Genomic DNA, 14,074 nt, shown 5'->3' with positions numbered 1-14,074 from the left:
TGTTAGAGCTGAAAGTAGCCCTAAATGGCAAGACATCGGTGTGTGAATCAGCTATTAGTACATCGAAATCACCTGATGGAGTCTGTTTAAACACCTATCCCTTGGTTTCACCTGAGATCTACTGAATCAGAATTCTGGAGATGGGGCCTGTGAATGTAACAAACTTCTAGGGGACTGTGATGCACAATCAAGTTTGAGAACCACCATTCTGTACCAACCATTTCATTTTGTAGATGAGGAAATGGAGACTCAGAAAAGGGAGTAAATCTTTCCAAGATCACACAGCTATTGAGCTATGTGTCTCTTAATTCCCTGACAAGAGCTCCAGGTGCTGGAGATACACTTTTGAAGATGTCCTACATCTGATATGCTGAATGAAAATGATTAATGATGTAAGCAAAACACACTTCTATTTTGGGTTCTCACCATCCCTTTAAGATTTATTGTCTGGGAGGAGGAGTTGTAGTAATCCTCCCAGGCTAGCGGGCATCGTGACTTTTCTGCTGTTAGGTAAGAGGCACCAACTAAAGTAGAATTTTCCAAAAAAAAAAAAAAAAAAGTAAAATTATGACTCTCAAGCAAAGATAAAATGAACCTATACAGTGTTGAGACTCTATTGACTGTCTTGTTTGTTAAATTTTAGTTCTACTCTGAAACTGTTGCTTGTCAGTTTATTTAGTCTAAGGTAAGGTGGATGGGTTAATAAAAGGCTGAGTAACAGCTCCTGGGAAGAAGCACAGCTGGCCTTGGCAGGAAGTGCAAGTGGGGTCTGGGAAAACATTCCAGGTCCAAGCAGCTACTCCCCACGGTTTCCATTAGGCAGACCAAGTGGCTTTTTGAGCACACTTCTTTGCTCCTTTCTTTTGTTTCCCTACTCGTCAGCAGGCACGTGGTTAGAAACAGCCACCCCAGTCTTGACTGCGAGTGATCATCAGTCACGAGCACAACTTCTGACAACAGTCTCTCCAGCTTAGTGCAGAGTCTTAACTGGGGCTAGCCAATCGGCTGCTCTTCAGTAAAGCAGTAGCGCCCTTTGGATTAGTTGTTCACCCACGTTCAATCAGCCGTAGCCTAGAGGGAAGGGGCCATAAGGAGGAAACACAGTTGCTAAGGCGCTGTGAGTCCGTGTGTGAGAGAGACAGAGGGACAAACAGCCCGAGTGAGAACTTGAGATGGGCAAGCACAATAACACGTGCCTTTTAATCATTTCCAGTACGAGTCCTTCAAACACTGTGCTTTGTGTGACTCCCCTGTTATCTCAAATGAGTCTGGTTGTCACTCTCTTGATTTTATTTAGCAGGATAAATTCTCGGGGAGGTCCTGTAGGAGCTCATGGTTGTGCTTTTCCCATTCATGTTTCCACTACCATGTGTGATCTTCGTTTATATAAGCTGCTAGAAACACGGATGTCTTACAATAAGCAGCCTCGGCTTTACCCTTGTGCACTCCAGGCTTCTCAGTCTCGGAAGGGAGTAGAGAAGAGGAGGTTGACTATCATGGATAGGTTCAGGAGTGATTGGTTCTGCCCACTTTGGTGGGGCCTGGACGCATTTTGGTTCACTCTAGTAATTTCTTCCAGGAGCTGCAGTCTTGTGGGCGCAAGACGTGGGCCTGATAACTCCACAGGCAGTAGTGCTGGGGAAGAGCGAGCTCACCAGCCCCGGCTGGAAGACCTTGGGAGAGTAGCAGGGTTGGGTTGTTTCTCAGATTTGCTTTGCCCCAGGCTGTGTGATGGGTGCAGAGCCTGGGTAAATGAAGCTTTCCAGCTCGAGCGCTCCCAACCTGGGCACACACGGCCTCCTGTACTGCAAGTGGCAGTTTTGGGGCATCCCCCCTGCTTGGGGCAACCCAGGGGCGCAGGGCGCGGCCCCGGGAGCGCAGCTCCTTCCAGGGCAGAGGGCGGTGCGAGGGAGGGAGCGAGGGAGGGAGCGAGGGAAGGGAAAGGCGAGCGTGAGCTGCCTCAAATGCTTGGAATAATTCCGCTTCCGTTTGGAAAGCCGCAGCCTCAGCCCGCCGCCGCCGCCGCCCGCCGCGTCCGCCCAGCGCCAGCTCCGCGTCCCGACCGGCCCGCGGCTGCCTGAGCCGCGCCATGGCCACCTCCCCGCAGAAGTCGCCTTCTGTCCCCAAGTCTCCCACTCCTAAGTCGCCTCCGTCCCGCAAGAAAGATGATTCCTTCTTGGGGAAACTCGGAGGGACCCTGGCCCGGAGGAAGAAAGCCAAGGAGGGTGAGTGCGGCCAGGCAGGCCGGGCGGGCGGTAGGAGCTGGGGGGTGCCATAGGGGCCGAGGGGCCGGGGCGCTGGGGCCGTTCGGGAGCGCGCGGCGATGAGTGCACGCGCTTCCCGGGCACGTCGGGCAGGAGCGACTCGCGCGCCACACTGAGCCTGGGGCTCGCGGGCCATCGAGGCCGCCCCTCCCGCTTGCGGCGTTGCCCTCCTGGGCCGGAGACCAGGCCGACGCCCCCGCCGGGCAGTGGGCAGGCGCCGCTTGGCGGCCGGAGGCGGCGGGACCGTAGCCCAGGCGGGGCCCCAGACCGCAGGCAGCGCGATCCGGTAGGCCCTGCCCCGCCCTCTGCGCCCGAAGGCTGGCATTTCCCAAGTTTCCGCCGCAACTTTCCTGGGCGCCGTCACTCTCACTCGTTGACTTCATTGGTCCTTAAAATCAGGTCGTTTCCTGGACCTGCTGACGTCTTGTGGTAGCAGCGTCGTGGCGTTGGCCTCTTCGGATCTTTTGTCCATCCCGAGGGCCGAGAAGGGCCCTGTTAATGGAGTAGGTGGACATCGAGTGTTTGTTGAATGAATGAGCGAAAAACTGGCAAACCTAGCGTGCCCTCGGTGTAATACACGATAAACCCCTACCAAAGGAGAAAACCTGCGTGAGACACAAACATCGTCGTGGGCCTCCCCCCGCCCCACCAGAGTGAATTGAGGCGACCTTATTCTTTTTTTTTTTTTTTTTTTTTTTTTCAGGGTAGTTTGCATGTAGAATATTTTTTGCCCATGGGCAGATTTTGCGTCCTGGTTTTTGGTTTGAAAACTGAGGTGGCAGTTCTCAAGAAGCACTGATGTGTAGATAGAAGATTGGTGTGTAGATAGAAGTTGCTGAGTTAAAATTTTTTGTTTTAAACATTTTTTGAATTGACGCATGATGTACATAGTTTTGGGGCACATGTGATTAATACATTCATATAATTTGTAAAGCTCAAGTTGTTACAGGAAAGGGGTCCCAATCCAGACCCCAAGAGAGGGTTCTTGGATCTCACACAAGAAAGCATTCAGGATGAGTCCACACAGTAAAGTGAAAGCAAGTTTATTAAGAAAGTAGATGAATAAAAGAATGGCTACTCCATAGACAGAGCAGCCTGGGGATGCTGGTTGTCCATTTTTATGGTTATTTCTTGATGGTATGCTAAACAAGGGGTGGATTATTCATGCCTCCTCTTTAGACCATATAGGGTAACGTTGCCATGGCATGTGTAAACTGTCATGGTACTGGTGGGAGTGTATCAATGCAGAAGACCAGTGTCTGCACTGATGGCCATTTTGGTTTTGGGTTTTAGCCGACTTCTTTACTGCAACCTGTTTTATCAGCAAGGTCTTTATGACCTGTGTCTTGTGCCGACATCCTATCTCATCCTGTAAGTTAGAATGCCTTAACCTTCTGGGAGTGCAGTCCAGTGGGTCTCACTCAGCCTTATTTTACCTAGCCCCATTCAAGATGGAGTTGCTCTGGTTCACATGCCTCTGACAAAATCAGTGTACTTGGGATATCCATCACCTTAAATATTTGCCTTTTCTCTATGCTAGACCACTGGAATTCTAGATATTTTGAAATATACAAGAGGTTATTGTAAAATATAGTTACTTTACCAATCTAACACTAGGTCTTCTTCTATCAAATGGTATATTTGTAACCATTAATCAACTTCTCTTGCCCCCTAAAAAATGTTTTTAATAGATTGCCCGTGAATTGGAAATAACCTTTTGAAAGCTGTGATGCTGTGTAAAATGTTTCATGTTTGTAAGTCATCTTAAAGTATAAAAACGTCTTCAGTGTTCAGGATTATCAGACTTGAAGAACTAGACTTCTGTTCTTTAGATTGAAATGAGAAGCAGCAAAAACATACGAAAGTTTCCCCACATTGGTTATTTTGGTAACCCACTGAGTAGTGTACAGTTGGTGGCAAATCATGAAACCCTGGCTTGGGAAGCTTTTTTCTAGACCATGTTTCTAACTTATTCCTTACAGCATTCCTGACATAGTCTCATCCGGTTTAAGATGGGGCAACTGAGAAATATTGAAGCTCATGCAATAAAAAATATCTGCTACCAGGAGAACCATCTTTACCTACTCTGTAGAAAGGTTTATTTTATATTTAGCCCAAAATGTATCTCTCTGTACCTATTACTGTTGGAGCCAGAGAATGAGTCTGGGGTGGCCTTTTATTGATACCTTGCTGAAGTAGGCTATCCTGCTTTCTTGAGTCTTCTCGCCACTGGGCCCAACATCCTCTATTCCTCACAGACATAATTTTAAGGTCTTTTGCATCCTGTCTCTTTAGTTTCAGTCAGGGTCCCTGCAGGAAAAAGGCCAATTTGTTGAGATTTTGAAAATAGTTTAGTGAAGGGGCTATTGACAGAGCTGTGGGCAGGGTTAAGGGAACTAAGACGGGATGCTGAGGTCCCTAGGGGCTAGCAACAGGGGGAAGCTCTTAATCACTCAGAGGCCTGAGGGACAAGGGAAGCAAATTGGAACCTATTACAAGCTGGGGCTATGGACGAGGGGCTGCTGGACTGGAACTATAGTCATAGAGGGATGCAGCCACTGTCAGAAATGTGCAGACAGAGCAAGAAGAGAGTGGCACAAGAAATGCCCATTCTGCATGTTCTCTGTCTTCTTGCCCTCGCATCACCTACTGGGGCTGAACCCAGTGGGAACCCATCAGAGCAAGGGATCTGCAATATATAGGGGCAGCTTCCATAGTGCACAGAGCAGTGCAGAGAATGGATCACAGTGGGGACGGGGGAAATGGAGAATACCTAGCAGATCGACCTGTTACCAGACCTTCTCAAAGTGAGCTCTCCAGAAGTCACCATAGTACAGCTGTAGTGCAGGCCAGCCACCCCAGATTAGGACTGTCACCTCCCTTATTCTAGCACAGACACTATGCTCCTTTAATGCAGCTAAGGTTGCTTCTAACTATTCTGCCAGCCACGTCACACTGTGATCTCTCATTGAGCTTGCTATCAGCTTACTCAAAGACATTTTTATATTTGTTGCTCCTAAATCACAGCCTTCCCTATCTTGGATTTACTCAGTTGGGTTTTTGAAACCAAGTGCAAGATCTTATTTTCATCCCTGTTGTATTTCACTGTAAAGTCCTGATTCGTCATTCAGTCTGTCAGCTAATCCAGGGGCTGTAAATGGGTGAATGGAAGAACATAGAACCTCTTCTGAAGGGTCAGCCACCACCCAGCTCCAGCTGCTTGCTGCGGCTTATGGTATTTCTGCAAGCCCAGGCAAAGAAGGCAGTGGATTGGTCTGAAATGACTGTCCTTAGTGAGTATGTGCTGGATCTCAATGATCAGTGCTGAAGTGATGGTTAGTAGGTGTGGGGTGCCATTAACCATCACTTCAGTAATAATAAGGCCAGGTCTTGCTCTGCATCCTGGATAAGCTCACAGCTTTGTGCTCTGTGGAATCTGCCTTCTTCCACTTTCTCTCTGGTGTTCTTGAACCTCCCATTCTTCATTCCTCAAGATTACTGCCATCAGTCTGTCCACAAATTATCTCAGTGCTTTGGTGTAGCGTTCTCATAGGCCCAAGGACTCCCATTCATTCATTTCGTACCTGCTGTGCCCCACTGTAGGACACAACAAATGGAAAGATATGATACTGGTTAGAATACAGTTGACCCTTGAACTATGTGGGGGTTATGGACATTGACCCCCTATATGGTCAAAAATCTGTGTTTAGTTTTTAACTCCCCCCAAACTTAACTAATAGCCTACTGTTGACCAGAAGCCTTACTGATAATAGTCAATCAACACATATTTTGTATTATATACTGTATTCTTACAACAAAGAAACTGGAGAAAAGAAAATGTTATTAAGAAAATCATAAGGAAGGGAAAATACATTTGCAGAACTGTGCTGCATTTATCGATACTGTAAGTTTACGTCGTCTGACTGAAATGGCAGGTAACCACAGCTGCACACCTCAACCTATGGTACGTATCAAGCAATTCAACTTTTCTTATAATGTCATGACTTTTCTCTGATACTTGGGAGTACTTTTAGCATCTTTAGTGGCACTTCGTTAGAGTCCCATGGTGTTATTCAAGATTTATGGTATTTCACTAAACATGATGAAAAATATGCGAGAATCTCAAGAGATCACTTTTAACTGCTGTACGCAATTTACTGGAGAGATGAACTGTTCACGTGGAGATGATTGGTGTCATATGGTGTTTTAAGCAGATACTTGCAACTCTAGAGCTCACCACAATAGCAACAGGAGGTAGCTGTGAAATTATTATAGTAGTACAGTATGTACTACAGTTCATTTTGTGCAGTGAGGATTTAATCTTTACATTTACATTTTTTCTTATCTACAAATGGCATCACACAGTTTTTGTGTGTATGTATACATTCTGACATTTCGATAAGTTCTAACTTTTTATAATAGATTTGTTTACATTTTATGGTAGTAAATGAGAAGACAGACAAGTATTGATGTATATTTTACGCATTTGTGACATGAGCAACTTTTTCTTATTTTTTTAAATATTTCTAGGCTACATGGTTCATCTCAAGGTTTTTCTAATTGTCACAGATCTCCAAAAATATTTTCCCATATAGTTGTTGAAAAAATTTGCGTGTAAGTGGACCCTTGCAGTTCAAACCTGTGTTGTTCAAGGATCAACTCTAAGTCAATAATTTCATGTAAAAAAATGTCCTCCTAAGGAAACCTACATCATAGAATGACTATGAGTTTCATAAGAATGCACTCAACTAGTCATCATTCCTGTGTTTTCATAAGAAAAAACAGTGTTAGAGTCCAAGAGAGAACAGGAGTTAAAAGCATGGTCTTTAGGATTAGATACATTTTAATTTGATTTCTGGTTCAATCCCTTATTTATTCTATGACTTAAGACAAGTTACTTAACCCCATAAGCCTCTGTGTCTTCATCTATAAAATGAGAATAAGAATTCCTTCTTTACATGGAAGTTGCCAGGTTTAAATGAGATCGACAATGTTGGAAATGCATTGCATGGCACAAGTAATGGTAGCTATTAAAATTGGCAACTCAATTTTCATTGGTCTTTGAAATTTGAAATAGTCTTTTTGTTATGGACTGCACTGACTTTTTCAGGTTCTGTAAATAGCCTAGTAGCCCATGACTGTATGGAGCCTGCGGGACACTGTTTTGTCCCTTTAGGAGTTAAGGGATCTTTCTTTGCAAGTGAGATCCTCCGTTTTCCCAAGATGACACATTTCAGCACTTTAAAATATCTGGGCCCATTCTTATGAGTTGTAGCTTAAATAACTTTTGTTTTTCTCTGTTGATCTTTTTCATCATCTTTTGGGTTTTCAATTCCATTTCTGCTGGACATGGTCCTCCTGTGTGGATTCTTTCACTACCCTTTCAGAGTCTACTTGCCAGAGGGCCACTTTTCAACTTTCTTTCTCTGAAACTGTCCTCAAGACGTGCTCTTTCAAGGAACACCAACTTGAATGGTACCTGTCTGCTGAAGGCACCCAAATTAGGCCGGCAGCACTGGTCATTCTTGTCGTTTACCCATTCATTTAAGATTTTATCGCCCAGAGTTTTACATTTTGATCAGGACCTGAAGTATCCAATGAAGGCTTTAATTTCATAATTCTTCTAATAATACTGGTTCTGACCACTTGATTCTCATTGGCTGCCCAGTGTTGCTAGAGAAAAATCCACAAACCTTGCAACAAATTTATGGTTTCTAGAGTGAGTAGAACCCTTAGCACTGCAGAGCTTCCCTTTTCTTCTAATCAGTGTGCATTCTCATTTTTCCAAAGTACATCTTTTTTGTATAGACACGGTCTTGCTATGTTACCCTCGTGGGTCTTGAACTCCTGGGCATATCTAACTTTTTCTTAATTTTTTTTTGATACTTCTAGATCACAAAATTCATCTGTAATTTTTTCAAATTGTTGCAGTTCTCAAAAAATTTTCTAATACATTTATTTAAAAAATTTGCATATAAGTGGACTCTTGAAATTCAAACCCAAGTTGTTGTCCATAGCCCCTAAAACCCTTCCGTGGATCTTCAAATGGAAAATTGAGACCAGCTATGAGCTCCTTCAAGTTCTCTTTCTACCATATCCGGCCAGTCCCATCCATATGTGCAAATGTCTTTTTGTGCTCCCCTCCTGCCCTAGTCCCTTCCAAGAAGGTCCCTTCTCTTCTTGCTCATAAGGCCATTTATGTCAGCTTCCTCCCAGACTTGGCATAGCCAGATATGCTATTTATCATATCCCATCTTTTTTTGCCACTCTGTTGCCCTGACGTTCTGTAAATATGCTTGAGTCTTTCCCATTTGGAGAAAATCTCCTGATAACTGGTTTCCTCTTTAGCTACTCACCAGATGCCTTGAAAGAGTTATCTCTACCTGCTTCTCTTTTCTTATCTCCTAGTCACTTTCTGATCCATTATTCCCATTCTTTCAGCAATTATTTATTGAGTGCCTAACATGTACCATGCACTGTACTAGGCGCTAGAAAGGAAAACAAAACAAAAACTCCTGCCTTCCTGGAGCTTACATTCTAATAGGGCAGACAGGCAATAAACAAGATAAATTGGTAATGTATGTTTTTTGTTTGAGTGGTAGTAAGTGCTAGAGAGCAAAATAAAGCAAGAAAAAGAGAAAGGGAGGGTTGTGGTCTGAGGATGGTTGTCAATATTAAGTAGGATGGCTAGAGAAGGCCTCACTGAGAAGGGTAGATTTGAGTCCCAATCTGAAGGAGGTGATGGAGAGAACCATATGTATATCTTGGAAAAGAACATTACAGGTGGAAGGAATGACAGATGCAAGAATCTTGAGGCAGGTGTGGACATGGTACATTATTGAGGACCAATAAGGAGGTTGATGTGACTGGAGAAGAGAGTGAGCATGATTGTGGAATGGGGGTTGGTCCCAGGCATAACAAGAGAAAGGGGAGAGGCAGGATGTGTAGGGCCCTGGAAGCCATTGTAAAACTTGGGCCTTTACTCAGAGTTATATGGGAAGACTTGGGAAGACTTTGTGCAGAGGAATGGCATGATCTCAATTCTGTTTTAACTGATGGTGCTAAAACACCATTGCTCAGATGGTGTTAAGTGACTGAAGCAGGCAGAGATGAAGCAAAAGATGAGATAAGGCAAAAGGTTTCTAGAATGAGGCTGGGCATGGTGGCTCACACCTGTAATCCCAACTCTTTGGGAGGCCAAGTGGGCAGATTGCTTGAGCTCAGGAGTTCAAGACCAGCCTGGGCAACATGGTGAAACCCCATCTCTACAAAAAATTAGCCATGGGTGTTGGTGCACACCTGTAGTCCCAGCTACTCAGGAGGCTGACATGGGAGGATCGCTTGATCCCAGGAGTGTGGGACGGCAGTGAGCCATGATTGCACCACTGCACTCTAGTATATGTGACAGAGCAAGACCCTGTCTCAATAAATAACAAATAAATAAGTAAAGGCTACTAGAATGACCCAGCTGAGACATGGCTGTGTTCAGGAACAGAGTGGTAGCAAGGGAAGGAGTGAGTGAGTGTCAAATTCTGGATATATTTTTAAAATACAGCAGATCTTGATGAAAGATTGGATGGCGGGTAAGAGTAGAATTAAGATGACTTCAAAGGTTTTGGTCTGGGCAACTGGAAAGATGAACTGATTTTAACTGAGTTGGAGAATCCTGCAGGAGGTCAGCAACTTTTTCTGAAAGGGCCAAATAGTAAATATCTAAGGCTTTATGAGTCCTGTTCAACTCTGTCTTTGCTGCCATAGACAATAGGTCAATGAACAAGTGTGGCTGGCTATGTTCCCATAAAATTTTAGTTATAGTCACTGAAATTTGAATTTCACATGATTTTCATGTGAAATTACATGAAAGATGCTTCTTTTGTTCCTTCTCAGCTATTGAAGGAAGCATTTACATGTACATGAGAATGTAAAAACCATTCTCAGCACTCGGGCTCTACAAAATAGATGGCAGCCTGCACATGACCCAAGGGCAGTAGTTTGCTGCCCCATCCTCCATTTTATTCCTCATGTCTAATCATCTTTTATGAAATCCTGCTGAGTCTACCATCTAAATATCACTGCTTTAATTCAGCCTTCACAAGTGCTCTGGATTGTTTGTTCATTTTCAAAATATTTACTCTATTTTCCACCTGAAATACTGTGTTATCCACCTAGCTAGACTTCCTGTCATGGGTCTATTTTTGTTCAACCCATTCTTCATCCTTTTGCCACTACATTGTTTTTTAAAGCATAAAGATAACTTCTCTCCAGGACAAACTTCTTAGCATGCTGTCCAAAGCCTTCACAGCTACCCCTTCCTTTACCTTTTTGCCGTCTCCTCTATTTCCCTTCCGATAAATCTCCATTTTTACCATGGGAAACCACTCTTTATCCCCCAAACACATCATGTTCTTTCATATGTTTATGCTTTTACATGCTGTTCCATATTCTGGAAAGACCTTTTTCCTTTCCTATACAACCAACTTCTATTCATTCATAAAGACCCAACTCAGAAGTCCCCTTTTGCATGAAACCTTCCCCAGTGCCCCCAGGAAGAGTGAGAGGCTTCCTCCTCTGTGGTCCCACAGTGCCTTGTCTATACTCTGTGGTAGCACTGGTCATGTTGCATTGCAGCCACTTGTCACACACTATGGTGAGAGCCCTCCTGCTTACCATAATATCATCAAACACATAGTTATTAGAATTTCTGTGGAATGAATCTCCCCATATTTACCTTTATGAAAATAGCCCACCATTAGCTGGCCATGTAATCTTAGACAGGTCTCTTCCCCTTTTGGTGTTATTTGCCCATTTCTAACATTAGAAGATTAGGCTAAATAACCTCTTAGGCCCTTGCTGCACTGGTATTCTATGATTTCTGAGCTGTTATTTCACCCGGCTTCTCTCACATTCAGTTTTATTGTCTCTGTAGGGTGGTCTGGGAATTACATAATCACAAAGACCTCTTTCTTTCCTCTACTAATGAAGGCACCTCTGTGTCGGGAGGAGGAGATGGATACCAGGATAAGTGGGCCCTGGCCCAAGGACACCTCCATATTAGGAATCAGCCTTCTTGTCTCATGGAATATCTCTATTTGGTTAACAAGCACAGTTCATAATTATGTTCCAGCCATTAGTCCAGGAGAAGAGATGAAATCCTCATATAAACATTTGTAAGCATCTAAAATCTCCACTCACTGTCATGGTACAAAGAACAACATTTGAGGTAAGCCCTACAATCATTTCAAAAATAAAATACTTTTAAAAAGTAGATGTAAACACATTCTGTTAGGTTTTCAATAGGTTGTGCAGCCTGAAATCAGTAGGAAATTCAATGAGGGCTTTGCCCAAGGACCAGAGCACTAGCACAAGGAGACCTCCTCCTGCATAGGCCCTGGGCAGTGTCCTTTCTTCTTTTTTTTTTTCTGCAGATGCCATGAGGGGAGCCATTGTGGTATCTTTGGTGCCTAGCATACTAACCAATGCTCCCTAAAATGCTTCTTAACTAACTGTCTGAATCATCGCTGGGCATCTTATTCCCGTTGAGGGAGTCCCCAGGTTACCCAAAACTCTGCTCTAACCTTGGATGACTCTTCTGGTCCCCAGATTCCATCCAGGTCACTATTTTTGAGTGTGTGTGTGTGTGTGTGTGTGTGTGTGTAGCTTATGAAAATGCCTCATCCCTGCCCCCAGGAATCTCTTTTCCTTTTGTGGGAAGACATTGTTGGTTAATCCTGTTATTTGACAAAGGCCTGTGAGACCAGAGGGTCCTAGAGTCCATGGGCACTGATTCTGCAGTGGCAGCAGTGAGCCTGGAGGAGGTGCGTCGGGGTAGGGGAGGGGGGTGACCAGATGGAACGTGAAGGCCAGTTGACTTCTTTGTTTTCATCCAGAAAAGCTTGCTTTTCAGAAATGGCTTAGTACATATTCATATGAAGGAGGACTATGGTAAAAGAGCCCAATAGCAAGGTTTAGGAGAGATAAGTGATGTACAGACCAAAACTCCATAGGAGAGATTAAGAGTTCCCTTAATTCCCCAAAGTCTGTCTCATTCTCCCTCCCACACCTATTCCATTCCCTCTTGCCCATCTCAGCTTCATTTCCTCACTAAAGTGCAGAATGAAGGCAACTGAAAATCAGCCAGACACAGAGCCACTATCATTCCTCCTCAGCAAGAGTCTCCTCACTTCAGTCCTCCCCCAAAAGACAGAACTTACCAAGAGGAGAAGATGGCTGGAGGGCACACCTTTGGTGAACTTTGCCTAGCCTCAGTTAATTGCAGCTGCTTAATTTTTGTTCAGGCTTGGGACAAATGTTAGCTTGGTGTGTGGATCGCCATAGGACTTACCTAAAATCTGGTTCTACTAGCATTTACTAAGTGATAATGTAGCAGGACGAGCTGCAGACAAAACTCCTCAGACACTGAGTTAAAGAAGGAAGGGGTTTATTTGGCCAGGGGCATCAGCAAGACTCCTGTCTCAAGAGCCAAGCTCCCTCGAGTGAGCAATTCCTGTCCTTTTAAGGGCTCACAACTCTAAGGGGGTGCACGTGAGAGGGTTGTGATCGATTGAGCAAGCAGAGGGTACATGACTGGGGGCTGCATGCACCAGTAATTAGATCTGAACAAAATAGGATAGGGATTTTCACAGCGCTTTTCTATACAATGTCTGTAATCTATAGATAACAAAACCAATTAGGTCAGGGGTCGATCTTTAACTACCAGGCCCAGGGTGTGGCACCGAGCTGTCTGCCTATGGATTTCATTTCTGCCTTTTAGTTTTTACTTTTTCTTTCTTTGGAGGCAGAAATTGGGCATAAGACAGTATGAGGGGTGGTCTCCTCCCTTATCCCCCTCCTTTGAGACTCTCACTCAATAGTGGGAGTTCTCACTTTCATTTTTACTACCTATGTCTTCTTGCAAGACAGATTGATAGTGATTCATATTGTACACTTGTGCTGAAGCATTTTGGTGAACTAAGGTAGTGATGAAGCTTTTTATCATTTGAAGAAGTACAGGTAGCAAACAAGGGAGCAGTAAGTAGGTTCCTATTATAACTCTTATTATAAGAGTTTTAAATCTTCCTAGCACTGGGAACCATTTTCTAAACATGGCCTTAGGATCAAATCCATGCCACACTTGCATGGGCACATGTGCCAGTTTTGTCATATCTCTAACTATGTCTTCAACTACTTGCCCTTGATTATCTGTGTGTAGGCAGCAATTAGTAAAGTTAAATTTCATATAGACCTCTCCTTCAGCTGCTAGCAAGTAGTCAAAAGCTCATCTATTTTGATAGATAGCATTTCTCATCTGAGTTTCTTGCCGGGCCAGAATAGTCAAGGCTCTTCCGGTTTTATTAGTGATTATTTTTAAGACAGCTTGTAACCATATGATTTGGTTGATCATGTAAATGGGGGTATGGTATCCTCACGAGCCATCTTGTGCCTAAGTAGCAGGCTTATAATATTGTATGATTCTCTTAGAGGGCCATTTATCATTTTCTTCAATTTCCTATAGCTGTACTTGTCTTTTTGCAGGAAGCATAGACAGGGAAGCCTAGGAGTTCACCTGTTTTTATGGGCAGTAGGAAGAAAGATGGTTTAATAGTGCCAGTAACACAACTACCTGCCTACTGGTCAGGTAATTTGGCGTAACTCTATGCCCACATATCCAGTATAATCCAGTGGGGGCTGTCCAGTCCCAGTGGGACTCTGGGTGGGTCCACACGGTTTGCAACTTTGGGAATTTACTAAATCGATTTCTCTCTGTGTGATTTGAACTTCACCAAGTGACTGTTTTTGTGGTACTGTTATAC

At 44.0% G+C, this 14,074-nt stretch overlaps 1 protein-coding gene across 6 annotated transcripts in view; it reads left to right on the top strand.

Moving 5' to 3' along the window:
• The first annotated feature begins 2,031 nt into the window (after positions 1 to 2,031).
• PARVA (parvin alpha) overlaps positions 2,032 to 14,074 on the top strand; it is a 162,214-nt gene continuing 150,171 nt past the window's right edge. For 3 of the 6 annotated variants that reach the window (XM_077963318.1, XM_015114831.3, XM_077963316.1), the window contains exon 1: positions 2,032 to 2,225. In XM_077963318.1, coding sequence (XP_077819444.1) covers positions 2,090 to 2,225 — 136 coding nt within the window. In that variant the 5' untranslated portion in view covers positions 2,032 to 2,089. Of the gene's footprint in view, positions 2,226 to 2,299; positions 2,551 to 14,074 lie in introns of those variants that run through there. The other 3 variants (XM_077963319.1, XM_077963320.1, XM_077963321.1) reach the window with 3 other exon arrangements.

The sequence above is a fragment of the Macaca mulatta genome, chromosome 14 (assembly GCF_049350105.2).
Source record: "Macaca mulatta isolate MMU2019108-1 chromosome 14, T2T-MMU8v2.0, whole genome shotgun sequence".
In the NCBI taxonomy this organism is placed as follows: domain Eukaryota; kingdom Metazoa; phylum Chordata; class Mammalia; order Primates; family Cercopithecidae; genus Macaca; species Macaca mulatta.
The sequence above is the reverse complement of the archived record's forward strand: the minus strand, read 5'-3'. Positions and strand labels throughout refer to the sequence as shown.